The following is a 27,554-nucleotide window of genomic DNA, read 5'->3' as shown; positions in this document are numbered from 1 at the left end:
TTTGTTGCTCTGTCAACGCGGGATCTAGAATTGTGCCTTGAATATCGACGATGACTAAGCCACTAGGGAAGAGGTTGAAAAGGCAGAGGCCACTAGGGATAAGACTATCAAGGCTTTTGAGGATAAGACTATCAAGGCTGAGGCCACTAGGGAAGAGGTTGAAAAGGCGACACTGAGGCTGCCAGGGCAGAGGCTTGTGGTGATGAAGGTTCAAAGGCTGGTGGTGACGAAGGTCTAGACACATCATTTGGGCCAAACTGAGACGCAAGCAAGATTTTGGGCACCCTTCTTGTTACAACCCTGGACAGCATGAGGAAACGGTATGAATTCTTGATGGTAGTGATACGAGTTCCCAATGACAAAGAATCTGCTGATTCTAATGAGGACAAGGTGGCCCTTGATGAAGTGGCATTCCTCAACGGTTCAGGATTCCCATGCCCAATCTTTCCTGTGAAGCTCTCGACCACTAGGGGTTAGCCCCTAATCAATTAATGGCGAACTCCTGGAGGATCCTATTAGGGTTTGACGTCTTTGTCTCAAAGCTAAAGTGTGACGCAACCCTTGGAACCTTCTGCCATTATTTTCATTCTGAAAAAACTTGGTATGCGTTGGTACTACTTTACCCTTCGAGACAAGAAGAAACCCTATTGGCCGTCCAGTTTTTCAGTCATATGCCCACTTTAGTGAAGAATTGGAACAACCGATTTCTCTTTGCTGCCATACCGGGTAACCTCTTCAAGACCGTCTAGTTCAAGCCCTCCCTCAAGATACTTTATCGAGCCCCCACTCTTAGTGAGGAAGAGTATCAGACGGTCCAAATGTGCCTGGATGGAGAGGTCGTGGAAGTCCGGATGCTTTAGGAGGACTTCCTGTGAGAGTGGGGCCTCAGTGAGGTCTCGAAAGAGGGTGAGGGTCCCTGGCTCGGCATAGCTTCATGTACTCTCTCCTTTCTTTCTTTTTCTTCTTTCTTTTATTTATTATATATATATATATATATATATATTTATGGCCGACATTTCTTTCCATTTTTATCCGTACAGTGGTTGATGTTCAGTTGGAAAAGAAGAAACTTGCGGTTGTGGAAGCTCAGAGGGCTAAGGTAGCTAAGCAGGCTACTAAGAGAGCCGAAGACAAGGTAGTTGAGAAGGCTAAGCAGTCAGGTGCTCATGCCTAAGCCCAAGTAGGTGAGAAGAACAAGCAAGTGAGTGCCACTGCTTTGGCTCAGACAGGAGAGAAGGCCCTATCGACGACAGGGGTGGCTAAGGAACATCCTTTAGAGAAGGAGCTGACCCAGGTATAGGGTCTGGACAAAGGGAAGGGCCACATTGGACCTCCCCTAGATCAAGGGATGAAGGAAAGAGGTTCTCCCTACAGACGACTTCTCCTTAACCACTCAATCAACTTGCTAGTCAAGGTCAAGAGGGTCGCAAGAGAAGGAGGGAAGAAGAATCATCCCTGGGTAATGTTGCTGCCATCCCACCTAGGGGTCCTTGCGGCTCGGGAAAGAGGGTCCCTCCTCCAGCTTGGAATTTGCTGGAGGATGACTACTCCATAGCGGATAAAGTGGTGGCCTGAACCTGGGGCAAGCTGGGCCGACTTCGTCCTTACAGTGAAAGAGTCAAGGCACTTCAGGATATTCTACTTTGCAGATAATGTCTACCAGCGGATCTCTGATGTGAGTGGCCGAGCCAAAGCAGTTGAATTTTTTCGCCTTTTTTTTTTTGGTCTCCCCCTAATGCTGGTTCTCTTACAGGGTTTCAACTGGTCGATTGAAGTGGCTAATCGACTTGAGAGGATGGTTGTAAAGAAGCAAAAGGTTGAGCTGAGGTGTAGCAGTTGCGGGATCAGTTGGCACAAGTCCGTGGTCAATTGGATGTAGCTGGATAGCAATGCCGAGACGAGGAAGTTAAGGCCACTACAACCGGGAAAGGTTAGCACAACTGGGTGCAGAGGTGAGAAAGCAACTATTTGCGCACAACGGCCTCATACAAGTTAAGCAGCGTCTTCAAGGGGAGGGTAGAGTTCTAAGAGGAGTTGCAAAAGAGGAGTGTAGCTCACCAACTTCCCATCCAGACCCTGAATAAGCAGCACCAGGCCGAGCTGAAGGAGGCTGGGGACAAAGCTATCGAGGTTAACCTCAACTCCAAAAATTGCTAGGCCTGGCTCCTCAGTCTCAACACCTCCTCCTCCTTTAACGAGGGGTCCGATGCCGTTGTGAACTTCATCCTGAAAAAGTACCCCTGCCTTGACCTGAGCGATTATGAGCACTTTTTGCCACCCCCTGAATCGTTGGTCCAACAACTCGACAATATGGCTGAGGAGGTGGGAGAAGAGGTGAACCAAGAGAAGACGACCACGCCCTTTTCTATGAAGGATAAGGATATCCGTGCGGCTCCATGACTGTCTCCCTTAGCTTTCTTTTTGTCTTTGTTATTGTGCCCCTTTTGGGCATTGATGTAAGGTTTTGTGTTTACTCCCCACTTTCTTTTTTTTTTAACCTGGCCTTCTTTGGGTGTGCTTGTAAAGAATTTTTGCATGCTAATGGAATTGTCTTTTCCATTTATTCCCCTTGAGTATCTTGCTTCTTCTGTGAATGGCTCTTTCATAGTTCATAGGTCATTTAGCCACAACGTGCCAAACCAGGGCTTAGACTTATGTCCTAAGGTTGAGGGTTTGTATGTTTCAAGTCACAACTCGGACTTGCACACCTTAGCATGCAAGGACTTGATGCGCCAAGCCGAAGCTTGGACTTGCACGCCTTTGCATGGAAGGGCATGATGCGTCATGCCGAAGCTCAGACTTGAGCGAATTTGTTGTTTGGAAGAGTGGTATTGGAGACATGAGCCAATGATCCTTTCTGTATGCATGTCTATTAAGTGCATATGGAAACCATATTTCAAACACTAAATGGATCTTTAATTAAGTACTTCAAAAATTTAAAAGTAGAAGAAATAAAGACTAACAACTTATAATAACTTTAAAGATAACACAAACTTTAAAGAAACCGTAGGACTAAATACTCTGTCGAAGCTAATTACTGGAAGAACTTCTTAAGATTTCTCGCATTCCATGCCCTTGGAATGGCTTTACCCCCTGAGTCTGCAAGTGGTACTTGCCAGGCTGGACCACTTTGGAGACTATATAGGGTCCCTCTTGGGCTTAGCTTGCCCGAGCTTCTTGGATCTGAGATGGCTGCTTTCCTTAGGACCAAATCTCCCACTTGGAAGTGTAAAACTGAGATGTCTTCTGCTTGTATGCCTCATTTAGCATCAGGGCTCGTTCCCATACTTCTTCGATAAAGTCTAGGTTGGCACGTAGTCCCATTTCATTTTTTGCTTCATTAAACATGTTGGCACAGAAAGATGTCTGAACCACCTCGATTGGGACGAAAGCCTCTGCTCTATACGCTAGTTTTCCCCCGTTGGGATCCTAGCCGAGGTTCTATAGGACCACAGGACACTCATCAACTCCTCTACCTAGGCCTCTTTTTTTTGTTCCAATATTTTCTTTAATGCCTTCCAGCAAAGTTTGATTGGTTTTTTCTAATTGGTCGTTTGACTGAGGGTGACCACCGAGGTGTTGCAAAAGTTGATATGGAATCTTTCGCAGAATCTCTACGAGGTTATCTAATTGCCTCCCATTATCCATCAACAGAATTTTTGGAATGCCGAAGTAATAAATAACATCGTCCCCCACAAATTTCTTGACGCTAAGCTCGGTAAATTTTGCTAGGGGCCTCAACTCTCTATCTTCTGGCAATTCTTCATCTCTGAGATATTTGATAGTGGGGTCCATCCAACTCGACCAATCCTTCTCGGTTTCTGTGTAATAGCTCATCCTTCTGATAAGTCGGCTTGTCAAGCACTTAAGGTACATAGTCATTCCAAGTTCACCCCATCCAATCATGGCTAATTTTGATAAAGAATCGGTTGAGACATTCTCTGCACTTGAAACTTGTTGGATTTCAAAGATCTCAAAGTGAGTGATTAGGCCTTTGACTTCCTGTAGATAGCTAACCACCCTTTCTTCATTTGCTTTATACTAACCATTTACTTGATTGACAATCAATTGCGAGTCATTATAAGCCACTAGCTCCCGGGTTATTACTGATTTGGCGAGCTTAAAACCGGCTATCAAGGCTTCACACTCCGTTTTATTGTTAGTTGTAGCAAATGCAAATTTGATGGCAAAGTGGATCTTGAAATCCCTCGGGGCTGGTTAGAATGAGCCCTACCCCACTTCCTAATGAGCTGCTTGAACCATCTACAAACATCGTCCACTTTCTGTTCAGCTTAACATCTTATTGAGCCTCTTCTGCAGTAGTTAGAGTGCACTCTTTCACAAAATCTACCAAAGCCTGGCCCTTGATTGCTGCTGTGGGTCGATACTCAATATCATGGTCTCCTAGTTCCACCTGACTTGAGGTGCTTGGTTGGTGCAAAACTTTCTTTAGTGGCTGCTCTGTGAGCGCCGCTACTGGATGTGCCTGGAATTAGGGCCTCAACTTTCGTGTTGCCATGACTAGTGCAAATACTAACTTCTCAGTCTTTGGGTATCTCATTTCTACATCAAGCAAGACATGGCTGACATAATAAATTGGCTTCTACCGCTTTTATTCTTCCTTCATGAGTGCAGCATTGACCGCTACTGGAGACATCGCCAAGTACAATTGTAACACGTTGCCTAGCTCGGGTCAGACTAATAGGGGTGGCGTCTCCAAGTAAGTCTTTAGGTTCTCAAATGCCTTCTGGCATTCTTTTGTCTAACAGAACTCTTTGGTGTTCCCTAAGTTCTTCAAGGTTTTGAAAAATGGTTGACATTTGTCTCCCGCACGAGAAACAAAGCGGTTGAGTGCCGTCACCCTGCCTTTCAGCTTCTGTGCTTCCTTGACGCTTCTTGGGGAGTTCATCTCACGAAATGCATGGATTTTCGCTAGGTTGGCTTATACACCCCGCTCGTATACCATGAATCCAAGGAACCTTCCCGATATCATTCCAAAGACACACTTTGTGGGTTTCAATTTCATCTGATTCCTTCGTAGCACTTCAAATGCTTCCCTCAGGTTGACAATGTGGCCGCTACTTTTTCTACTCTTGACTAACATATCATCGACATATACTTCCATGTTGCGGCCGTTCTAGTCTTTAAACATGAGGTTTACCATTCGTTGGTATGTGGCACCCGCATTCTTCAGTCCGAAAGGCATGGCCTTGGAGCAGAAATTGCCCCGCACGGTAAGAATGTTGTCTTTTCATCTTCCTCATCTTTATTTGATATTTCTGGAGGTAAAGCACTCCATCTATAAGCATTGGTTGTAGAACTTGTATCTTTAAGTATAATTATAGGGTTTATAACCCCATAAGTATGTGAAAACAATATTTCAGCTTTTCCTAGTTAGATATGAAATTATTGGCTTGACTTTATATTCTCTTTCTTCTTTTGATGGGTTATCTTATTCTAAAAAAAAAATTCTTCTAGATGATTATCCTGGTTGGATCCATCATCGTAATCGTCTGAATTGATGTATACTTGTCTAGACTCTCGAACCATTGTCATGATTAGGGGTGTCAATTCCAAGCCGCATTGGTAGGCTTGATTGAGCTCGATACGTTTATGGCCCGATCTGGACTGGTCCGATTAATAAACATGTCAAGCTTATAAACAGGTAGTACACGGTGCAGCCACCTAACTGGCCCAACACATTTCTAAGTCCGACCTGAATCGATTCCTTTAAGCCCAACCTAGCCCGACCCTTTTAATACTACTTGAAATCTCCATTTTGCCACCAATAAAATTGAAGAGTAAAGCAAAAGTCTAAGTGAGTTTGCTCCAATTTTCAAGATGAACAAGAGATTGATCGATGAATAGGATGTCTTTAACAATAGAAAATTAAATTTAAAAATGAAATTTATGTAATTGTGGTGGTGAATTAATGGTGGGTTTTATGATATGCTTGAGTTAGAATTGTGCTTTCAGTGGTATAAACTTTAGTACTTCAACTATTGCTTCGGCGTTAGGAAGCCCGTTTAATGTTCGTTAGGGATAAACAGGTCCGTAGCCCGGTTAAGGCTTGTTATTGGTAGTCCAATTATAGCCTAAGACCAATTGGCCCGATTATAACTGTACCATGTTCACCCTACTTAAGCCTGTTTAGCCAAACCAGGGGGGCATTCACCGTGCATCCCTAGAATTTGGTCGAGACCAGCCTATCCCGATCAGTTGACACCCCTAGTTATGATAATTTGGACTAATGTCTTCTTAGTTAGAAGCATCTACGTTGATTGTATTAACTAGGGTGTCAATGTGCCGGGTTTCTTAAAACCCCAGCTCAATCCTAAGGTCTCTTGACTCAGCCCAAGCCCAATTCTATGGAGCTCAGCTCAACATAGCCCAACCTTGATTGACCCTGATTTTTCTATTTCAGGATCGGGTTGGTCTAGTTGCCCCTATTATTTCATACTTTGGTCTAGTTGCCCCTATTATTTCATACTTCTTATGAGTTTTCTGCATAGAAAAATATTCCTTCGGCTATGTCAATATAAAACAAACTTATAGTTGCTATCCTGTCATCCTTTATATTGAGTCTGGTGTTAGTTAATAATTTAAGTGTTAGAATCTCTCTTTATATGAGGGCGATGTTGTCAACCAACTACCTGCTCAAGGTACACTTATGATAATAAGGAAAAAAAAAATAATAATAAATAATCCTGCCATTCTAGTGCAGGAAACGTCTAGACTGTGTTTCTCCTCCCTTGACTTGCATTGAATATATGCTCTTATGTGCCCTCCCATTGGCCCACTAGTTTGGTGTTTCCTATGCCAAACTGACAGGATTCTCTCGCCCATAATAATGATAGAGGGAGGAGGAATGCTACTCGTTTGTGTTTCCCACACTCGAACACAACCCCCTATTTTCAAGGGGTAGATGCATCTTTTCACAGCCTCTGTAAACAAGGACCTGTGCCTGGGCGTGGGGAATGCTAGATGGAAAGCGTTCTTTCTCCCAATAAACAATCCAACAATGTTGGATTTTGCTCTAACCATACTACCAGTCCAACACCATGTTCATTATCTTTGAAACCCTAAAGCATCATGGAAGCTGCAGAGTTCTCTGCATCCTTTACCCTTGACCTTATATCTCCACTTGTAAAATATGTACCATCAACAATTTCTACTTGAAACTGAACATATAAATTTCCTTTGATGGGGAGGACCATCCTCTCTTTTGACTCTGTATGTGTGCAAGAAAAACCATTGCAGAAGGAAAGTTTAATAGTTATATTATCACCAACCATGTGAGTTGTGTTAATTCAAACGAGGAATGCTTATGCTAGAAATCAATCATAAAAGAACAAAACATCAATGAGTTAGACAACCTGGGGAATACTATCTAAAACTTGGGGAATGCTCACAGATTATTCTATTAAGAATTGAGGTGTATAATGAAATAACAAATGGTATATGCAATAAAGCACCTCCTAATTTCTTTCTACACCCTTATTTTATGCTATACATTCTCACAGTTTGTATAGAGGTTTTGTGCCACCTGCTAACCTAACACCACACTCCTTCTTTACCCATATCGGATTCGGCTCTTCTCCAATTAATTGGATGCCCAATTAGTAATCCAAGGTCTGGGAGAACCCCAGGCACACATCCTAATTCATCCTGTAGAAAATAACCCAAAAAAGAAGAATAAGCATCAAGAAAAGCCCTGACTCAACATGTTAAGCTTCAATAGGAAGGGCATTGATTAATTAATGTAAGAGGCTAGGCTGAAATGGACCAGCACTAACAACTTATATAATTCCAAAATCACAGTGAACAGAATGATAGGTTGAATAGGACAGAATATAAGGAAAACAAATAACTTAATATCCAACAATAGGGTTGGGTTGGAAATCAAGTCGAGTAGGGATTGAGAAAGTACTGCAGAAAAGCAAGATCCTAATTAGCCTCAGCTCTAGAAAAATAAGCATGGATAAGAGAAGTCTTCCACTGTCTAACAGGCTGAACAAGAAGATCCTCCCCTTCTCCCAAATGTCACTTTTTCAAACCCAAAAAGTTATAAGAAAACATAAAGGCTGCCAGCAGAAGCTCTAAGTTAGGGATGTAATAATAATCTGTATTCAGTACAATCAGGAGGAGTATGGATTTTTTGCACACCCCACTCACCAACTATGTTAAGTTAATATTTTATAAAAACATATGTATCCTATTATATAAATAAACATTTTTATAAGGGTATTTTAGTAATATTTTGTTACCTTTTCTAAGAATGGGCATTGGGCAATAGTTTATTTCCAATCAATCGATAATTGGAGTCAAAATTCTGTAATCCATAAAGGTTAGACTGGTTATTAATCGGATGGATATCCAATAAACTCCCGGATTCGAATATGATAGTAGTTTTCACATTTCCGTTGGATATTGAATAGTCGGATATATCATTTGGTAAATGGATTCGGATTTGGATTCTATTGAATCCGAGCCAGATCCGATCCGATTACATCAAGGCTCTAATCCGGTAAGTTCGAGGAAGCGTCCCAATTAGCCTATGCAGCTACGTCTGCTGACGTGTACCGAAAATAACGGCCGTGCGTACCAGGTGTATCGGGTGTTCATGAAGAAACCCGTGAGGGCGAAGTCCGCACAAATGCTGTTACTGTTTTCTCGTTTGGCGGTTTGGGTTTGTGGTTTCCGCGCCATCTCCGGACATTTCATTATTTCTCATTGTTCTCCATAGTACAATTTTTATTCTGGTTTTGGGGTTAGGGTTTCTTCTGCAATCATCGAGTTTGATTTCGCCTGCGGTGGAATTCCGTAATAAGAGATGTGGCACGAGGCGAGACGGTCGGAGAGGAAAGTCCATGATCTGATGGATGCTGCTCGGAAGCGAGCGCAAAGAAGGGCGGTGTTTCTGGCGAAGAGGCGTGGCGATCCTCAGCAATCGATTCAGATAGTCGGATCTCGGTGCCGTATGTACCGTGATGACGGCCTCTATCAAGCCACAGAAGATCAACAAGGCCTGTAAGGATTTCCATCTCCCCAATGCTTCTTTAATGACGAAAGAAATGAAACAGAAGAAACCCCACCCCCCACCCAAAAAAGAAAAGAAAAACGTAGTCTTTTTTTTTCATGAAGATGACGGTCTGTTATGTAGGGTTCGTTTCACCCTTTTAGTACTACTTATTGCAGTTTCTTAATTGGTCGCTTTCTCTTTCTGGTTCGGCTACTGGGGTTTTGGGCTCTACTGAAAATTTTGCGTTTGTTGGACTGGGAGCGGTTTGGTAATATTCTGATGGGAACTAAAAAAGGGCGTGCACGACGCTCCCGCCACTGCGGAGTCTGGGAGGGTCATAATGTTCGCAGCCTCACCGCCGAAGCCGCTCTTTCCTGATGGGAACTATGATAAGCTATTTGGGACTTTGTGTACTGATTGAATCAAGCATTGTTTGATTATACTGCAAATTTCTGGTGAAGCATTGACGCGTTAGTCTATAAACTGGTATCATAAGTTCCTTGATTTTAGAAATCAACGGTATATCCCACTTATGGCTAGTATAACGCCAACGGCGTTTTATTATAAAGGTTAATCCCGTTTCTTTTTTATTTTATAAATTACATGGATAAATGAATTTACAATCATGGTAGGCCAGTGGCCATACCAGTACTTCAAAATTGTGAAGAACCATTAGAAAAATATCAAACAAACTGAACTCCCTGCAAATTATGACAAAAAAAAAAACAGTCCCCAAAAAATCTCAGGCAACTTCGTAAACCTACACCATCAGATGCCATTAAAGCCCCCCCTCCTCTCTCTCTCTCATATAAGATTCCGATGTTGGGTAAATGTAGAAATATGGATTTCCAATGCTATGGCTTGCGAATTCAAATTAGATGTGCATCAACTATTGGGAAGTTGAATAATTATTCGTGGTTTAGGTGAAAGTTTTAATTATGCTCATCTAAGTTGAGTATTAGAGTTGGTATAAGATAGGTGTTCACTGCAACAACTAAGTATTGGTTGTTTGTTCATTGTTTCTCAATTCCCATAGTTTGCTCAAGTCTTAATTATTACCATGGGGCAATCTTGGGTTGAAGCTGAAAAATCAGGCTACTTACCTATTTAAAAAAAGGCATGGTGGATACTTTAAATTTTTACAAGTCTTTAATGACTAAAAGTATTGGGGAAGGTGAGTTGAGTAACAAAGGATACATATGGCTACTTATGTTGTTAAATGAGTTATTAAATTGTCGTTGGCTATGCTTTCAAAATTCCATATTCTGTCACTTCAGTTTCTATGTCAACAATGAGCTAATCCGGACGAGGTGTTTGTAGGCCAGGGAGTGATGCAGTAAAGCTACATGGCCTACCATGTAATTGGGAGCTTTATTTTGCGACTCGTTCTATGATGGTTGTAAATGGGCCATTGTTTACTTTTGTTATGTGTTGCTTGTATAGGGGGTTTTGGCATAGGGTAGTTTCTCATTTGATTTTTGGTAAGTTTAGTAGATCTTTAGATTGGTGGGCGAGCTCGTGGCACAGCGGTTAAGTTGTACTATTGCAACATGTTGGTCATAAGTTCAAAACTTGGAAACAACCTCTCCTGCAAAGTAGGGGGTAAGGCATTGGGTTGCTTGCAAATCCTAGACCTTGTAGTAGTAGGAGCCTCTTGCATTAGGTTGCTCCTTTTTTTTTTTTTTTGTAGATCTTTAGATTCAGTCGAAAGACATAAGAATTTCCAAGTTAAGTTGCTTGGGGAAGGGTAATAGAGAGGTGAGGAAAGTTTCCATTATCTACATTGGAGTTAGTCTGAAATTTGTAATTTCCTTGTCAATTGAAAGGAGGGTGAATGGGTGATGCAATTGCATATCCGTGGTTGGACCAGCATAACCCAATTTGGAAACCCAGACCATCCAAACCTGGAATCTTATCCAATAGGTGTTTGTTGGTGTTCATCTTGTAACCTTTTATTTTTTTCTATGTTATTTTAAGGTTAGATTTGAGGGAGACACGGAGACGATGTAGAACAAGATGACTACATGTATTGAGGAAGTTCTAGGGGAAGCAAAAGGTATGCGTCAAGCCGCTAGGGAGGCTTGATGGTGGTATGATGAGGTCTAGGTAGCCATTAAGACTAAGAAAGCCACTTTTAAGACATGGCAAAGGAACAAAGAGGTAGAAGATAAAAAGAGAGAGAAGTTTCTAGCAAAGAAGTTAAGAAGATTATGGGGATAGCAAGGGCGAAGAAATATAAGGACTTCTATAATAATCTAAATACAAAGGAAGGGGGAAAAGCTATATACAAGATAGCTAAAATGAGAGAAAGGAAGAGTTGAGATCTCAACCTTGTGAGGTGTATTAATTTGATGGTAGAGTGCTAGTAAGAGTTGAGGACATAATGAAGAGATGGGAGGAGTATTTTTGTGGCCTACTAAGTTGAGACAGTCCGAATAGGATTGGCTCAGAAGATTGCAGTACGTATCAAGACACCACTCATATAGATATATTAGAAAGGTTGGAATGGCTGAGGTTGAAGAAGCCTTAAGAAAGATGAAAGGAGGCAAGATTGTAGGCCTAGGTGAGGTCTCAATAGAATATATAAGAGCCTAGGAACATGTGTGGTATCTTGGTTAACGAATTTTTTAACAGGATTATAAGCACAAGGAAAATACTTGATGATTGGAGGAGAAGCATTGTGGTTCCTATATACAAAAATAGAGGTGGCATTTAGAATTGCGATTATAATAGAAGCATAAAATTAAATACTATGAAAGTGTGGGAGAAGTTTATTGAAATATGCATGAGAAGAAAATCTACTATCTCAGTTTTATGCTACGGAGACCCACAACAGAAGCTTTTTTACTTAATCAAGATGCTCATGGGAAGATTCAAAGCTTGTAAAAAGGATCTTCATATGGTCTTTATTGGCCTAGAAAAGCCTATGACTGAGTCCCTAGAGAGCTAATGTGGCATGTACTAGAGAACAAAAGAGTATCTAGTATATATGTTGATATGATTAAAAATACGTATGAGAATGTGGTGACTAGTGTGAGAATCATTGGGGGGGGGGGCAAGGAATTCCAATTACAATTGGGCTTCATCAAGAATCAGCTTTAAGCTCTTATTTATTTGCGCTTATCATGGATTATTTAACTAGGAACATTCAAAATGAGGTTCCATGGTGTATGCTCTTTTCCGATGAATTGTTTTGGGATGAGACTATGGCTGGATTTAGCGCAAAGTTAGAGCTATGGCGATCAAACTTGGAATCATGATGTTTTAAGGTAAATAGAACAAAGACAGAGTATTTAGCGTGTAGGTTTAGTCAAACTACGATGGATACTGAAATGGTGAAGATTGAAGAAAGAGAGGAGCCGCAAAGTTTTCATTTTAGGTTTTTGGGGTCAATTATAAATAAAAGGGTGATCTAAATGATGATGTATTTTAAAGAGTTAAGATCAGATTGATGAAGTGGAGAGGTGCGTCCAGAGTGGTGTGTGACCGACTTATTCCTTTAAAGCTCAAAGGAAAGTTTTATAGGACAGTCGTTCGACCGACTAGGATGTATGGTGCAGAATGTTGGGTTGTTAAGAAGTGTCAGATTGATTAACTTCATGTAGCGGAGATGATGAGGATGTTGAGATGGATGTGTGGCAAAACTAGGAAGGATTGAAATCAAGGAGATTTAAACCTTAGATTTTCGTCCCCAAACAATCTTCCTGATGTGAGATTGAAATCAGCAACCACGGTGGGTTCTTCTTCCACCAGACTTGTTTCAATCCTTAAATATCATTTATCACTTTCTTTGCTGAGTGTATGTTGGTTGGGATCAGTAGGTATTTCTTCTTTGCTGAGTGTATGTTGGTTGCTGAGTGTATTTAGGTAATCCTTAAATATCATTTATCACTTAGTTACTGATCTCCATGTCAAGTTTCAACTTGATGGCGAAACATTTGGACGAGATTTCTTACTTGCATCCAGACTAGTGTACCACTAGGGTACTGTTCATGTGAAGTTGAAGAGAAATAACTTTTGAATTTACAATTAAAACCGTATACTTGCTGTTGTTACATGAAGCCCTCTTATTTATATTTTGTTTCTGTTTTAGCCACAGCCTAATTTATAATTTAGAAAATCCCATCTCAATTCTTGATTACAGTTTGGTCCTCTCACTGGTTTACTTACTCTTATGACATTGATTGTAGCAACCCAATAACAGATTTTCCATTGATTTTACTTGTTGAGTTTCTATCTTAGTTGTGAATGCATCACCTAGGTGTCCAGGCGCCTTGTTGGTGTCGCCCTTGCATGCGGGGCCCCTCCAATGACTTGGATAGCCTAGACGCTATGATAACTATGGATTCTATCATCTGGATGGGCTTGTAGCGACATAAAAGTAGGGTTTTGTATCTCGTTGTTGCATTAATGGGTTTCTTGCATTGTTGTCAAGGCGTTGCCTAGGCGGCCTAGTTTGAGTCTGGGCGACTATTGCCTTATTGCAATGGCTCTTTGCAACAAGGCACAACGAGATATTATTAATGTAGGGATGGATTTGACAACCAAACCAGACCCAATACTGCAGGAAATTATAAACCAGAGAACAACCAATAATCACCCAACAGTGAGCAGCAATAACAGTCCAATATTAACTAGTCAACAGTCCTTAACAATCAGATTTGTCAAACCAGAATTTGGGGCTCTATGACCAGATATCAGCACCAAACAAAAGGACTAATCAACAACCAGACTATGGTATCAACAGTCCACAACCATAACAGAACAGTAGCAATTTCAGCAGTTGACAGATTTCAGATTACCAATATAGATTAGGACAGGGCAGTAGACTAAATAAACACAACCAGAAAACTCCAGAGGTCTTTAGAGGTTCAAATCAACAACAATAATGACCCACCATCTTAAGGAAGCAACATAAAATCAGTCACACTAATCGACCTCAAGTTCGGACACAGCAGGTCACTAAAAGACAAAGAATTGGTGATTTCTAATAACTCAAGATTGAGTGGACAGAATCAGCCCAAAATTGGATCGAACCATGCTTGGATATTAAACAAAAATCGACCAAAAAACTGAGCCAATCTGAGAATCAGACCTGAATATTCCAGTAGGGCGGATGCTCTGTTTTTGCAGAATTTTCTGGGCAAGTTCAGAAATCACATACCTAATTTGTAGCCTTGATAAACTTCGACAATAAACAAAGAACTTAAAGAGAATACTCACTAGAAGCAGACCTCCTAGACTTCACGCCGAAGGAGTCACTTGGATCCCACACCAAGTCCTGCTTCCTGGATCTAACACAAGGAAATAGCCATGGATACCCAGCGGCAGCAACAAGAGAGTTGTTTTCTTAATAATAAAAAATCGTGGCTCATGAAAGAGCCCTCTTCTTTATTTATAATGATGGGGAGGGTTTACAAATAATAGTAACTTAGAGTTACTAAATCTAAATTACTAAAAACTGATTACAAGAAGTTACTAAAAACTGGAAATTGGAATCTAATGAAAATAGAAACTAGTCTTGATTGAAATTAGAAACTAATTGAGGACTTCAAAATAGAAACTAAATAATTAATTAGTAACCCCATCAGCAGCCCAAATCGTGGGCTGACTTGGACCAGATTTGGGTTGACCCAGTCAGCCACTTAGGTCGACCTTGGTCTTGGTTCTCCTTGTGTAAACCCTTGTTGGTACTGCATCAATTATTTAAGTAAATGCTTTTTTACTTAAGATATTATCTAGAAATAAGCAAATACCCCCTTTGAATCTAATAAAAATAGTTTAAAAATAAAATTCTGAAAGGATTAAAAGTCACCCCTCGGTCCAAGAACAAAAGTTGAACCTTTTGTTGTAACGGGTGATTTCAACTTTCAAATTCTGGGGTTTTTTTCAATTCTGAAAATTTCATATATCTTATCATGGTAAAACATTGCTAAAAACCAAAACTTTAGTAAAATAATCTTTTGTCGTAATATCCATAAAATTATTTTCATTTAGGAGATTTTGACAGCATTCGCACACTTTATAATAAGTTCGACTGGAACATGTCTTTGCCATTAAAACTCAGATTTAAGTAATCTTAGACTTGTTGGAAAGCTGATTTTGTTCTCTACCTAATAAAAAAGGTCTCATATAAGAAATAAAATCATTTGACTAGTCAAACTTATTGTAGAACAAGAACATTTCTCTAAATTTTGATTTTTGAGGACTTAATGTGACTTAATGTTGATTTTGATGATTTGATATGGATTTATGTTGAATTTGACGACTTGATGTGGCTTAATGTTGATTTTTGATGATACAATGTATAGGCAGCATACTAAATAATGTTAGAAAAAGAGGGAAAATAAAATATAACACTTGGTCACATAAGCGCTTAGGCAGCCCTCCAACGCCTTGGTTCGCCTTGGCGCCATGACAACTATGGTTTCTTGTCTCAAGGTCTTGATGGTCAAACCTTGACCCAGGGTTGATGGACAACCTGTGCAACAGTTCATGATGAACTGGTTGTCTCTTACTCTTCTTCTTTTTCTTATATTTTTGTTGTTTCAGCTTGAGTTTTGATTTATTTTGCTGCTATCTTTGTTACTAGTGGCACTCTTGGTCTCTGGAAATTGGATGGAACTCCCATCGATTCAACTCAGATCAGCCCTAGAGTTTGGGGAGGTGTTTCTCTGTTGGAGTTGAGTCTTTGGGAACCAACCAGGAACCATATCTGGTCCTATTAGTTCTTCCTTGGTCAGTTTCAAGGATTTCCAATTATTTTTATTTTTTATTTTTGGGGTTGCTGTTGGTGGTATCGGGAGGCCCTACTGAGGATCATGTCCCCCAAAATTTCAGATTGAGTGATCTTGCATTGAGGCTGCCAAATCAAATGAAAGAAGGTTCTGAAACTTTCTGTAGCAGCAGGTATAATGAGGTTGAAAAGGAACCTTTTTTTTTTTTTTTTTGACAGGTTCTCCTTGTATTTGTCGAAGAACCCCTCCTTTCTTGGTTCTTTTAATTTTTAGCTATTTTGAGTTTATCTTTCGGAAAATGCTTCTTTTTTTGGAATAATTACCTTTTCATTCCAGGCTGTTTTTTCCCTTTCTAAAACGGTATGTACTGTTCTAGAAATTATAGAATTTCCATTGTTTTGTTTTCTGGGAATTATATTAGTTTGGGCTGGGCCTTAAGCGACCTAATTGGGGTTTGAAACACTACAGTGCACCAGTAAAGCACAAAATCTTTGGTCATTTGTCTGGATACCTATTTATGTGTTTTGGGGAGCAGTGACAGATCTCCCATGATTGTGTTGTTTGTTGTCTTTATCTTTGGCTCCATGTGCTCATAACCTTTTTAACGAATAGTTTGTATTTGAGCTTACATCTCCTTGGTCATGGCTAAATATGTGTTCTGTCCACCCACTTGCACTCATCTTCTTTTGACTACTATACAGCAATGATCTGAGATCTTTTCAAACTCTTGGCTGTCATTGATATCTGTAATTTTATGAATTATTGTGATCTACAAGCTCTTCTTTTTCTAAATCAATTCTTTTGTTAGTTCTTTTAAGGTATAGAAAGAATATTTGTTTGTATAGCATTTTGTATCATCAGCTATAGTGTAGAAGAGTTCCATTTTTGTATTTTGAGTCTCATTTTCGTGCTTGACTATCTGATATGTCTAAATAAGCATTTACTTTTTAATCCTTTTCAGGATTCCGTGGAATGGAAAACAGAATATATTGATTGACAGGTGAATTCTTTGCTTTGTTGTTAATTCATGTATTGTGGGCAAAGCAATTTCGTCTTATTGTGCCTCCTCTGGAAACAGATTTGATGGCCGTGCTCTTCTTGATTTTATCCGAGAATATGATTCCAAGCATTCTAGGGTCCAAGAAAAGACGGAGGAAGAAGAAGAACTAGAAGAGTTTGTTAATTTTGAGCGTTATCGGGATTTAATTAAGCATCACCGTAGAGGATGTCGGTACTTTTTTTTTTTTTTAATCTTGTGTTAAAATCCATGAAAGCTTTTTCATTTGTTCTGTACTGTTTTGATCAATGACAAGGCAAACCAACCATGTGAAGGACCCTGCATCATCCCCCTCACCCCCCACACCCCACACCAGCCCCCCCCCCCCCAAAAAAAAAAAAAAGGAAACGAAAACTCTCCTTAGCTTTTATTCTCTTTTCTTTTCCCTTTTCTATCAATATAAGATGGAATTATTGGTGTTAATGAGTCGAGCAATTCCTATTAACAGTGACTGATGAAGGCGGTTTACAACATGCTTATGAAGAAATGGAGGCAAAGACTGCAGCTCTGTTTCCATCAGACAGGTTTGAATTCTTTGTTGTTGCCTAAATATATTATTTTCTTGTAATTGCTAGAATAAGAAGCCGTTTCAAGTTTGATGTTTGGTATATACTTCTAATCCCTGTGTAGTTTTCTTAAATAATTATTGCATTGCTTGGCTTTATCTTTCTGGCATGTATTGTTCGGTTCCTTTGGAACCAATGCGAGCTGATCTTTCATAAAGCCATATGAAGTTTGGTAGGATGACAGCCGAAACTTTGCAGAACATGAGTAACTAATCAGTTTCCATCAATCTTGATGCCTTTTGCAAGAGTCATTCTATTTGATTTTGTTACAGGTAGGAGGACACTGAGGGTTCCATATCAAGGTATCAACCTCAGATTATAGGGGAACGAAACAGTATTGAAAGTAAGATCAATCAGCAACAAAAAAGAAGCATCAACAGTTAACAGTCAAGCTAGAACAAGAAACTGGAAACTAGGACTGTGATAGAAACCTGTTTTGAGAATTCCAGCAATTCAAGTAGCAACAGTACTCTATCAAAACATGATCAAAATGAGATTTTGAAACTGTAGAATGGTTTAGAATGAGGTCCGATCCCAAATCTGAAGCTTGATTTAATAACTGAGATATAAATAATGAGAAACAGAAATTTCCATCAACTAGAACATGAAGAATAACAAACCAGAAATTACTACCCTGAATCAGTGATAGATAGACTAGAAGAATGGAAGAATGGAAGAATGGAAGAAAGATATGAACCAAGCATTCCATCAGCCAACCTTGGCATCCCACCAAAGGTTGTTGCATCCCACAACAGAGTATTCTGAATCTTACAGAACATAATGGCAGCAAAACCTATTTTATTCAATAGCAAAATCATATGGAGTTCTATGGCTCTTACATCAATACATAGAAATAAAGTTTACTTACAATTGGAAAGCATAGTGTAGTTGAAGTAGGAAAGAAAGTAATAGGAAACTTTATGACTAATAGGAATAGATGTCCCTTATAACTAAAACTCTTATCTTATCTAGAGACACACATAATTATAAAACTCAGTAGGAATAGGAGTTATATTCAGGCATGACTCTATCCTATCCTTACAACCAGGTAAATAACAGTACTTAATGAAATAAAACACTCAAACTGAATAAATAGATCCATATTCCTACCTCCTACCCATAACATAGTTCCATTAAAGTGAACTAAAGGCCCAACATGTATAGAACATAACTGAAGGCTTATTTCCATTAAAATAGGTCCAATTCTGTGTTTACCTGCATCACTCATCTTCTGTTTTGTTATTTATCTGTTACAGGTCACATACTGCACAACCTGCAGCAAGCAAGGGCTCTTATTCGCAGGTTGGGTTTTCCTATAATGGGGATGGAAAAGAGGAATCCCATGTCGTGGAGAGTGATGATGATGACGATGATGATGACGATGAGGATGATGAGGATATAAATAGTGATGACAGCAATGATGAAGGAATGGATTCAATTGCAAAAGAATTTGGAGTGAATAGGTATAGCTGCCTTGTTCACTTGGATAAAAGAGCCAAAGAGGAAGAGAAACGGCAAAAAGAGGTGGTTCGGGGGGATCCTGCAATTGTAAGTTTACTGCTAGCACATCTAAAGTTTATTTTTTTTTTTCAACTTTTGCATGGTTTTATGCATGCCTTTTGCATTCTGAATTTGCAGAGGAAGCTGAGTCGCAAAGAGAGAAGGAAAGCTTCCCAGATGGAAAGGGAGAGAGACAGGGAAGCTGCACGTATAACAGGAACAAGAACTTTCCGTCATGATCCCTATCGGTATATTTATATGTATACATATATATTGATCTTCTTATTATTCTCTTTAGTGGTCATGGTGGGGCATTTATAGGCCTAGATCCTATGGATGAATCCTTGTCCTGCATGCTAGTAACACCTCACTTTCTTCTATACATGCTTTTGATGCTTATTTATCCATGATTTCAGGGAACCTTGACGAAGTCCCACTTATGAATCTTATTCTCGTGAATCTTTTTCTCGTTCTGCATGCTAGTAACACCTCACTTTCCTCTATACATGCTTTTGATGCTTATTTATCCATAATTTCAGGGAACCTCGACGAAGTCCCACTTATGAATCTTATTCTTGTTCTAGAAGGTATGCTTTAGTGTATACCTCAAGACTGATGTTCATTGGTTATTGTTACTTTTTAGATTCTATCTTATCGCAAGAGTGCTTGATGTGGACAGATCAAGATCCAGATCACAATCACACTCCCCATACTCAGGACGCTATGATCGTGGCATGCATTCTGATAACGTTCATAGAAGCAAATCGAGGACTTCTAAAGTAGAATATATTACTGAGTTCGGGGGCGCTCCTGACTCTAGTGAACCAAAGCTTGAAGGATACTCTCCACCACCATCTCCTCCATCCCAAGTTGATGTGCTGAACCGGTCGGAGCACTGGACCTTTAATTCTTGCAAAGATAGATTGGACAATGTTTTCTCTGCTGCAGCTTATTCTCCCATTCTGGTTACCTGAGGCAGAAATTTCTGGGTTTTAGGTTAGATGAGGCCTAGGTTTATCAACATGACTGACTAGGAGGAGTGGGAAACCCCCTCCCTCTTTTGTGAAATATTATATAACTGGTTCCAAGTGATGAGCGTCAAGGGATTAATTGATTCTTTGGGTGTATCTATTATATAACTGGTTCCAAGTGATGAGCGTCAAGGGATTAATTGATTCTTTGGGTGTATCTCTAATGCTTCTGCTTCTCTGCAGGCCATCATCTGGTCGCATACTTGAGGCACTACATATTGATCCTGCATCTGCTGTTTCCCTTGACCAGGAAAAGAGCACTAAATTGTTGAAACCATCAATTAGGTATCTCTTTTAATATCTGGGGCCCTGTTTAAGCCTTTCCTTTTGTGGATTTTTAGTACTTTTTAAATGTTCTGTTCTTGTTAATAGTAGCACATCATCAGCATTGGCGAAGCTAAGCAAACCAACGGTCCCTGGTGGGCCCTTAAAATCCCCACAGGGTGAGAAGAAGGAAACGCCCCAGGAGCGCCTTAAAAGGATCATGAGCAAACAGTTGAACAAACAGAGTATGGCTTGAAATAGTGTGCAATTTATCAGTCCAGTAGTGATTTAATTAAAGTGCTATCGTGCTATAGTTTAGAGATAGATATTGAATTTGATTGTCTTAAGGTTTCTGTTATGATTCACGGTACGTATTTTCTGATCGGTTGCATGCATGGTTGTGTAATTGGTGCTTTTCACAGTTAGGAAAGATACAGCGGTTGAAATGGCTAAGAAACGAGAACAGGAGCGACAAAGGCTGGAGAAACTGGCAGAAACAAGTCGCTTAAGTCGACATAGGCATGGTAACCATAGTAGAAGCTGCAGTCGTTCTCCAAGAAGGTATTTACTATGCAAGACTGAGATGTTTGTTATTTTTGTACTGGTTGTTCATATCATATACTAATCTGTTATCTAGCTTTTAACATTTCTACCAAAAAAAAGTTTATAACATTTATGTGGGATTAAGCCAGCAAAAGATTTGGTTGTCATTTGGGTTGTTTCCCATATTAAAACCTTGAGGATGATTTCTTTTTATGCTTATGGGGGTTGATATTGTAAAAATAGTATTAACTTTATGGGGTTTTAATAAGTTGTTTTGTATATTTTTGGTAGATATTAATTAAATATTTTTCTGTACTAATAAGTTGGATGATTTACCACTTAAGAGTCCAGATTTTACTAGTGACAATTAGTTCGTAAATTCACTATTTGTAATGATTTTGCTACTTTTGGTGATTTTTCTGTCTTGGGAGCTGAGTTTTGGAGACATGGTTTAAGTTTGGTTGGTGGTTAAGTCCTAACATCATGTCAGGAGCCAAAGTTATTGTAGGGTTTCATGTGTTTTATAATCTATTTCATGGAATAGAATTCTGTTACCCCTCTGGAAGCATGGAGCTGAAATTCAAGGGTTTCTTTTTTCCTCCTCTTCTATTATACTATTTCTTTTTGCCTTTTTCCTTTCTTTACTATGTTTTCTGTAAATCTATTTATGCCCATCTTTTGGGTTTTCAACTAAAGTCTGTCTTTCCATATTATGGAATCCGGTCGTCATAGCGAGATTCATAAGGGACCTTTGGATCTAATGCAGCAATGGTTGCATGACTAATATTGGATATTCTGATTACTGAATGGTCTCTTCCTTTCATTGAATACCATCTTGTTACTTTATAATTGCAATTTTTTTTTTTTCCTTTCTTTTTCTTCTCTCTTTTTTCATCTTCTTTTGTTTTCTGTACATCTAATGTAGAACTAGAATCACAAGTGATCCTAATCCCAAGCAGGATGATGTAGATCCACATTATGGAAGGAAATATGAGAGGAAGAAGGGTCCAGCCTTAGTCCACCTAAGTGGCTAGGGTCCAACCAAGAAGCCAGCCAAACCCCTACTTGGTCCACCTAAGTGGCTAAGGACAAATAAGGACCAATTGGGCCCATCGGCTAGGGGAATAATTAGTAGTTGTTTTTAATTAATTAGTGGGCCATTGGGCTCATCGAGTTGAGTAAGTGGTATGTCGAGTCCAAATTGTCTTAGGACTCTATTTGTTTTTCACATAGGTTTATTATTCTTAGTCCAATTTTGAATTCCTAGTTGTACTAGGAGTGTCTAGTCCTATTGGGAAAGTAGCTCCTAGTTGAAGTAGGAGTGTCTAGTTCTATTGGGAAACTAGCTCCTAGTAGTAGTTTGATTGCTATTCTGCCCTCTACCTATGTACTCATAATTTCAGATTTGAATAATGAATAATTGCAGTCACTTGCTTAGAACAGCCGGGATAGCTGTGAGTGAGAAGCCCGGGCCAAGACAGCCACTCCTCCCCCACTTTTCCCTTTGTTTCTTCTTGGTTAAAGCTTTTTATTTTATCCTAAAGTTACTATTGTTGAAGTATACGACTGTTGTGAATATTCAGAAGTTCAGATCTGTCCAAGTTACAAACCAGATTTGATTCTCTCCTGAAGCCTGCGATTATTTTTCTTAGGTTAGAAAATCAAGAAAGCTTGTAACTTCACAACCAGCCGTCAGAATCCTCTCAACTTTGGGGTTTTTGTACCCTCCCTAGGGACTATCTACGCCCAAGAGTGCAGCTCAATCGGACTCCTACAGACCTGACCGCACCTCTCTCTCTCTCTAGCTCTATAACAGGTCTTTTTCTCTCCTATGGGGTTGTGTTTTGGGTTGGTTTTGCTCCTATATGGATATTGTATCTTTAGGGGTTTATTTAAAGGTCTTATTTCTTTGTTTCCTGGTCCTATTTGTATTGTTTGGGGTTATAAATTGTTGGGATAATTTCTTGTAATCTACTCCTGCATTACAGGATCTCAAAATATGGCTGAATAGGGAAGATGTCCTCTAATAGGTTTGGTTCTAATCAAACAAATAAAAGGAAAATATGAAAAGAAAGAGAATTTGATGGAGGGTTGAGAAGGGTGGAAGAAGAATTAGGGAATGGGCATCTCACCCCTCAAGTTTAGGCATCTCACCCAACTGCATCCCACAGCATAACAGAATATGCCATCTTTTTTTTTTTTTTTTTTTTTTTTTTTTTTTTTTTTTTTAACTCAAATCTGTCTTCTCATTAAAATTGATGGGCTTTAAATAGCCTTACATTGCTTGGACACAAAGACATAATAAAAAAATGTAACTAATGCTAAAAATAAAACCTTCTAATTTAATTTCTAACTTGCTAACCAAGTAAGAGTAAATTAGAAAAACTAACTAATGATAAAAAGGAAACTAACCTAAGTTACAAAATAGAAACTTCTTTGAATATAGAAGCTAATTCAAATTAGCAACTAATGACAATAGAAGCTAATTCAAAATAGCAACTAACGCAAAATAGAAACTACCTCTATCTTCTAATTAGGAAACAAAATAACAAAGGATATAGACTCAAAACAGGACTCTAACTAAACTAATGAATTAAATCTCGATTTCCTACTTTTTACCCATATTTTAGGCCCATTAAAGTGGCCCATTACAAATAAAACCCATGGGATCGAAGGCCTAACATATACATAACCCAACCCAAGGCTTATTTGCAGCAACATCTCCATTTGTTCATTCACTGCCTCAATTTGTTTGCTACAAATTCTGAAATCTAGATAAAATCTTAAATCCCCAATAGCAGGTGGTGTGATCCCAGGTTCAAACACCCTGAAATTGGATCACTAGTGGCCCATCTAAAAGACCAGTGGCGATCTTGTAATTTCTTGGGCAATTTAGGACCTTCAAGAGTAAAATAAATGAATGGGGACAAAACAGGAATTAAATCAAAAGGGACAGGCAATTCTAGAATAGGGACTTGTTGAAGGAGTGTCACGACACTCGCTGGGCAGGACATCCCAGTCAATACCGAACAATGACGTTGCTTGGCGCTCGATTTTATTGGCCTCAGATGAAAGAAGACGCGGAAAGTTATGTCCAAACCTGTCTTGTGTGTCAACAAGACAAAATACTACGACTGCTTTCCCCTCATGTAGTCGTCGGCCTTCCCCGGCCCCCCTTCATCGCTTCTGGCTAAGCATCTTTCAGCAGAGGGTTTTAGCTGGCAGAATCAAATGATGGATGGTCGAATCAAAAAGGGTTGTGGATAAAAAACATAGATCTAAATCTTCAAATCCGGAGTTACTAGTCAGGCCAATATTCTCCCAGCAGGGGGGGTCCTTGAAGTATGAAATTCGTACCAATTGCCGGAGGAAAGAAAATTTATGCCCTGAAACTCAGGCTCAATGAGGCCACTAAAGGTTCTGCTAGTGTTTCGTTGCAGGCCCAACAGTAACGGCAACAGGGATCAATCCAACGGGAAATCAACCAAATAACAGGAAGGATGAAAGCTGGGAAAAAAGAGGTAATCAAACCTGAGTATATGGCTCGACAGAGGAAAGAGGAAGAAGGCAGACAAGTATGTGAAGTGTAACAACTCAAATAAAATTTATTCGAAGCTGTTTCATCAACAACAATAACTACTTAGCCTTATCCCAACTAAATGGGGTCGGTTACATGGATCCTTGCATTACAATCTGTTTCATCATGGGTACAAAATAAAATAGTCTCTCCTAATTGGAGTCAAACTGAAAACCAGTTTGAATGCCACTAAAACTCTATATCTCCTATTTGCTATTAATGAATCTAATAATCTAAAAGACAAAGGAGAGAAAATTACATAAATATCTCTAATTATCCCTTTCCCCCTAACTGCATCAGTTGGTCTAGAACGCTAGATTTCTCCCTACTCTGTCTGCTAGAAGTCACAAATGAGCTTGATCTTTTTATTTTCCCTTTTTAGGGTCTGCTAATTGCAGGATGGTTGATTCTTTCCTAGTTACTGCCTATCCTATATCATTTACATATTAGAATATTGAGGGCTTGAAACAAATCATCATTGTCATGGAATGGTCAAATATTTGGAATTGAAATGTTAGTGGGTAGTATTGCAGAATGTCACAGATAAGTGCATGTAGGTTGAGCTACATGCTAGTGATTTTTTTTTTTTTTTTTTTTTTTTTTTTTTTTTTTTTTTTTTTCTGATGGAAAAAAAAAATCAGTAATTGAAAATACTTAAAGATATCAATGTTCTGGTTAGGGTTCCTAATATGTAGCTGTTTGTTCATAGCTATGGTGGCTACATTTCGTAACAAAAGTACAAATTCGATTGTAGGCTTGAGACAAAAATTTAATAAAAAGTTATAAACATCAAGAAAAGATGGTATTTTGAAGTTCTATGAATAACCAGCAAGTCTCTTATATGCATTAACATGTGGATGCATGTCAAATGTTGAAACAGTTTGTTATAGTTGAATTGATTCTTGCCTTGTTTCTGGACACAGAAGATACCGGCGTAGCAGAAGTCGAAGCAGAAGTAGGAGCCCACGGAGGTACCATTCACGGTCTCGCTCCCCTTCTCACTCATGTTCCCGATCACCTAGGTATAATATACTCTATTTTTTTGGGGCGGAGGGGGGTGTTGGGGGTGCATGGTGCAAAATCTAATTGATTAGTGTAACTGGTAACAACAGTGTGCACGCATGTTGATGGGTAGAAGTGAACACCTTTAATGAAGACTAATTTGGGGCACCATTGTTGCAGGATAAGGAGCCGGTCCAGACATTGAGAGATACTAAAGCATGCAATTGGTGTGGTGAATGTAATCTTATATGTTTCATAAATAGTGTGGTTTGTCTCCAACGATTTTACGGTAATTCATCAAAACAGATTCATTTACCGGTCTCCATTCCCCGTCTCACTTAACCGCTTGGGAATAGTTAGGAGAATGACCTGATCTTTTTCCTCTTTAATATTGCGCAAGAAAATAAGTATTGGCCAATGTTCAATGTTGTGCTGTATTTGATGTAAAAGAGCGCTTCCAACCATATGTTTGAAAGAAAATCTTTGATGATTGTCATATGACAAATTGCGAATGGGCATGATCTCATAGTTTATAAGATCAACTACACCTTGGAGTTCACCTTGTATTTTTTACCCTTTTCAATAATATTGGCCAAGTCATTATGTGTTTAGAATGGAGAAATTATGCCCCCTCCTGTAAATACTGGGGTACATGTTTGGGATGGCTTAAATGCTTAATAGGGCTTCTGCCCCTGGAAACCCCAAAGCTAGCTATACTCAATTTATTCTTGTCTTATTGCGCAAGAGGTGGGAAAGATTCCATTGAATAAAATCTCATTGGACCCAATAGCTGGTTTTGGTGTTCCAAGAAGCAGAAGCCTAATAAGCCATGCTAAATATGCCCAAGGTAGGTAGCATTTGCTTGGAACAGCTAATCTTATAGCATTGTTATCGATTCAAAGATTGAAGTTTGAAAGAGAAACCCATTCTCATAAGTTTATCAGAATATCCCAAACATCTAAAATGTGGCAGATCGGTGCTGTGATGGTATGATCATCACTTGTTTAACATAGTAGAGTTTGTCACATGCAGGGATATAAAGCTCTGAAAACTGGTTTGAAATTTCGACTTTTTAGAAATTTGTTTTGACCATTGAAAATGCAAGAGCAGAAGCTAAAATACAGTGTCTCATATAGCGGGGGATCATAAATTTGACACATGGTTGATCCCTATACCACTCAAGATTTGGCCTTTATAATCTTGTGGACAACTAATAGGCATCAGTAGCTTTGTTTGGATTGAATTCCCCCTTCACCTCCAGTGGTTGGCTAACGAGTTGGGTGGTTAGGGTTGGAAATTTGATTGACCAACAAAGGCATAGATGAGCCTATCTTTGCACCAAATTCTTGGTAAGCCGTTAACAATTCTGCCTAGCTTTGTTTGTAAAGAGATTCAGAACTCACTTAGCCAAGTAATTAATGATGGGTTCCATGTCTCTCTTTATTCCTCTTGATAGTTACCCACATCCATTCAGGGGTAAAAACCCCCCATTTAGCTGAGGACTAGTTGACGCAAGACCTACTGGAAAAAAACCAGAAACCTTAAGAAAGAGTGACGCATGACCTACTGGAAAAAACCAGAAACCTTAAGAAAGAGTCATGAACCACCAGTGTTAGCTTGTCTTGTACATTACTGGACAGATAGCTTACTTTTATTTGATGGACTATGGATTACCAAAAAATCCGAAAGTGAATTTGAAGCAACAGGAGTTATTGATCCTTGAATCCTTCTCTCACATATGTGACCTTAAGTTGTACTTGCAGAAATTAGATTTTACATATGGAAAACCATCGAAAACATGCAAGACAATAGCAATAATAACATTGGAGGATAAATGAAGATAATTTTCACCCATTATGGAGAGAGAAAGGTCTATGATTAACGGTTATAATTAGATATGCAACTTTATATTGGGTTTGATGTCTTTTATCTTGCTTGTTTGATTGTTTGATTTTAGATTGGATTGTCCATTAGTGTCTTGTAATGTGGAAGGAGAAAAGAGACCACAAGGTAGAAAAAGTGGAAGAGGTGAAGTTTTCAAGAGAGTAAAAAAATATAGGATCTTCTAGGTGTTTGGAGTCTTCCAAGGTTGTTGAAATTTTCAAGAAGATAAAGTCTCCAAGAGAGTGAAGTCTTCCAAGGATGGAAGAAGGGTCCTATAAAAGGAGAGAGGTGCATACCAATGATAGGTAGTTAGAATCCAAGATGTGAGAATCCAAGTTAAAGTCCAAACAGTGCAACATGGGTAAAAAGTG

General features: G+C 39.3%; 1 protein-coding gene and 1 long non-coding RNA gene across 7 annotated transcripts; both read left to right on the top strand.

The window, feature by feature from the left end:
* The first annotated feature begins 159 nt into the window (after positions 1-159).
* LOC122062423 lies at positions 160-2,528 on the top strand. The gene is made up of 3 exons (XR_006134945.1): positions 160-936; positions 1,041-1,675; positions 1,754-2,528. It is a non-coding gene; the product is annotated as an uncharacterized LOC122062423 (long non-coding RNA).
* Positions 2,529-8,648: 6,120 nt separating this feature from the next.
* Positions 8,649-25,797, top strand: LOC122062427 (CLK4-associating serine/arginine rich protein-like). Of its 6 annotated transcripts, none has more exons than XM_042626066.1 (13): positions 8,649-9,030; positions 16,721-16,759; positions 16,838-16,986; positions 17,265-17,340; positions 18,639-18,930; positions 19,021-19,130; positions 19,422-19,469; positions 19,562-19,768; positions 20,097-20,198; positions 20,289-20,422; positions 20,600-20,738; positions 25,224-25,319; positions 25,480-25,797. In XM_042626066.1, the coding sequence occupies exons 1-13, from the start codon at positions 8,834-8,836 to the stop codon at positions 25,502-25,504; spliced, it is 1,614 nt and encodes a 537-aa protein (XP_042482000.1). In that variant the 5' UTR covers positions 8,649-8,833; the 3' UTR covers positions 25,505-25,797. The 6 variants fall into 6 exon arrangements, with proteins under 6 accessions (XP_042482000.1, XP_042482002.1, XP_042481998.1 ...); XM_042626068.1 differs by having other exon boundaries at positions 20,286-20,422; positions 25,224-25,268; XM_042626064.1 differs by having other exon boundaries at positions 8,650-9,030; positions 25,221-25,319.
* The last annotated feature ends 1,757 nt before the right edge of the window (positions 25,798-27,554 follow it).

This window comes from Macadamia integrifolia, unplaced genomic scaffold (genome assembly GCF_013358625.1).
Source record: "Macadamia integrifolia cultivar HAES 741 unplaced genomic scaffold, SCU_Mint_v3 scaffold1025, whole genome shotgun sequence".
NCBI classification, from domain to species: domain Eukaryota; kingdom Viridiplantae; phylum Streptophyta; class Magnoliopsida; order Proteales; family Proteaceae; genus Macadamia; species Macadamia integrifolia.
Note: the sequence above shows the minus strand (reverse complement) of the source record. Positions and strands in the feature narration are given on the sequence as shown.

What these genes read in the sequence shown, in the direction of transcription:
- LOC122062427 (XM_042626063.1), top strand. Translation starts at nt 8,834, where the DNA reads ATGTGGCACGAGGCGAGACGGTCGGAGAGGAAAGTCCATGATCTGATG. An exon ending in CAGAATATATTGATTGACAG is followed by an intron (nt 16,760 to 16,837) that starts GTGAATTCTTTG and finishes CTCTGGAAACAG; the next exon opens with ATTTGATGGCCGTGCTCTTC. An exon ending in TGCAGTCGTTCTCCAAGAAG is followed by an intron (nt 20,739 to 25,220) that starts GTATTTACTATG and finishes TTCTGGACACAG; the next exon opens with AAGATACCGGCGTAGCAGAA.